Below are 1,698 nucleotides of genomic sequence, written 5' to 3' on the forward strand. Positions count from 1 at the left end.
CAAATCCAACAAGGTGAGGTTTAACAAGTCCCAGTGCCGGGTCCTGCACTTTGGCCACAACAACCCCTGCAGCACCACAGGCTGGGGACAGAGTGGCTGGAGAGCAGCCAGGCAGAAAGGGACCTGCAGGGACTGATGGACAGCAGGCTGGACATGAGGCAGCAGTGTGCCCAGGTGGCCAAGAAGGCCAATGGCTCCTGGCCTGGATCAGGAATGATGTGGCCAGCAGGAGCAGGGCAGGGATTCTTCCCCTGTGCTCGACACTGGTTGGGCAGCACCTCGAGCGCTGTGTCCAGTTCTGGGCCCCCCAATTTAGGAAGGACTTGGAGGGGCTGGAGCATGTCCAGAGAAGGGCAACAAGGCTGGTGAGGGGTCTGGAACACAAGTCCTGTGAGGAGTGGCTGAGGGAGCTGGGGTTGTTTATCCTGGAGGAGGCTCAGGGCAGACAAGGCGGTGTCAGGGCACAGGTTGGACTTGATGATTTCCAAGGTCTTTTCCACACTTGCTGATTCTGGGATTGTCTGAAACCACCCTTGGAGCAGTTGCAGGATGAGCCCTGGGCCTCCTCCAGAGGATGATCCTGCTCCCCAAGGGACGTTCCCATGGTGCCAAGTCAGGAACTGCAATGGGGAGTGGGGCCAGAGAGGAAAGGGCAAACAGGGATGGGCTTTTTGCAGGGTAGGGTACAGGGGTGGGCAAGACAAAGAAATTTGTACCAGGGAAAGAGTAAAGAAAGCAAACGTGAAGCCAAGGAGATGCTGAGGGCAGTTTGGGGGTGGCTGCCAGGCAGCCCTGGCTCTGAGCAACAGCGTCTGCAGTGGCACAGGAAACTCCCAGCTGATGGGAACAAACTTTCTGGCTGACTGCAGAGGCCACGACAAAGCTGAGTGGTTTCCCTGGTGTCCCCCAGCCCTTGCTGGCCCCAGGGGCTGATGGCATTTGTGCTCCCTCAGGTCCATGTCCCCACACCATGAGGGTGCTCCCACCTGCTGTGTGCAATGCAAACAGGGGCTCCTGAGCCAGGGCTGCCGTGTCTGTGACTGCAAGGATGCAGCACCTCTGTGAGCTGGGGGAGAGGCCAGGGCTGCAGAGGGGGGATGTTGTTGGCAGCTCCATGAGGACGCTCTGGGACGCTGCCCTAGACTGTGCAGCACCCTGGGGATAGATCAGCCCCTGCTCTGCTGCTCCTTCCCGTGTGCCCCAGGGCCCTTGCAGAGCCCCAGCCATGCTGTTTGCCCCCAGCCTGCCCACGGCCAGCCTGGGGCTGCTCACCCTGGGGCTTTTCTGTGCTGAGCATTGGCCTGGCCGTGTTCTTGAGAGAGCCTGGGCAAGGAGCCTGGAGCCCCCAGGGCCTGGCCTGAGGCGTCAGCGCTGCCCCAGCAGTGCCCATGGCCTGTCCCTGCTGCAGCCCCGGCACTGCCACCCCCAGGACTGTGCCCAGCCCCGAGAGCACTCAGGCCCTGCAGCAACACCAGGGCCACCAGGGCAGCGGGGCAGGGCCACGGCAGCAGCACTGGAACACCAAGTGCTGCTGCTGCTGCTGCTGGGCACAGCTGCTGGGCCAGCACTGATCTGCCCCAGCTCTGCACACAGACATTGCTGCTGCAGCTCCAGAGAAGGCAACAAAAGGGCATCTCTGCAGAAAACTCTGCTGGGAGATCCTTTAGATCCTTTAAAGCCACCGAGAGTGCAGCCCCT

The 1,698-nt window shown here is 61.2% G+C and overlaps 1 protein-coding gene across 1 annotated transcript in view; it reads right to left on the minus strand.

The window, feature by feature from the left end:
• LOC121360670 (olfactory receptor 14C36-like) overlaps positions 1 to 1,698 on the minus strand; it is a gene marked incomplete at its 3' end in the record, with an annotated part of 9,155 nt that overhangs the window by 6,225 nt on the left and 1,232 nt on the right. The window contains exon 3 of the mRNA XM_041480683.1: positions 1,596 to 1,652. Coding sequence (XP_041336617.1) covers positions 1,596 to 1,652 — 57 coding nt within the window. The remainder of the gene's footprint in view (positions 1 to 1,595; positions 1,653 to 1,698) is intronic.

This window comes from Pyrgilauda ruficollis, unplaced genomic scaffold (assembly GCF_017590135.1).
Source record: "Pyrgilauda ruficollis isolate IOZ18807 unplaced genomic scaffold, ASM1759013v1 scaffold525, whole genome shotgun sequence".
Classification (NCBI taxonomy): Eukaryota; Metazoa; Chordata; class Aves; order Passeriformes; family Passeridae; genus Pyrgilauda; species Pyrgilauda ruficollis.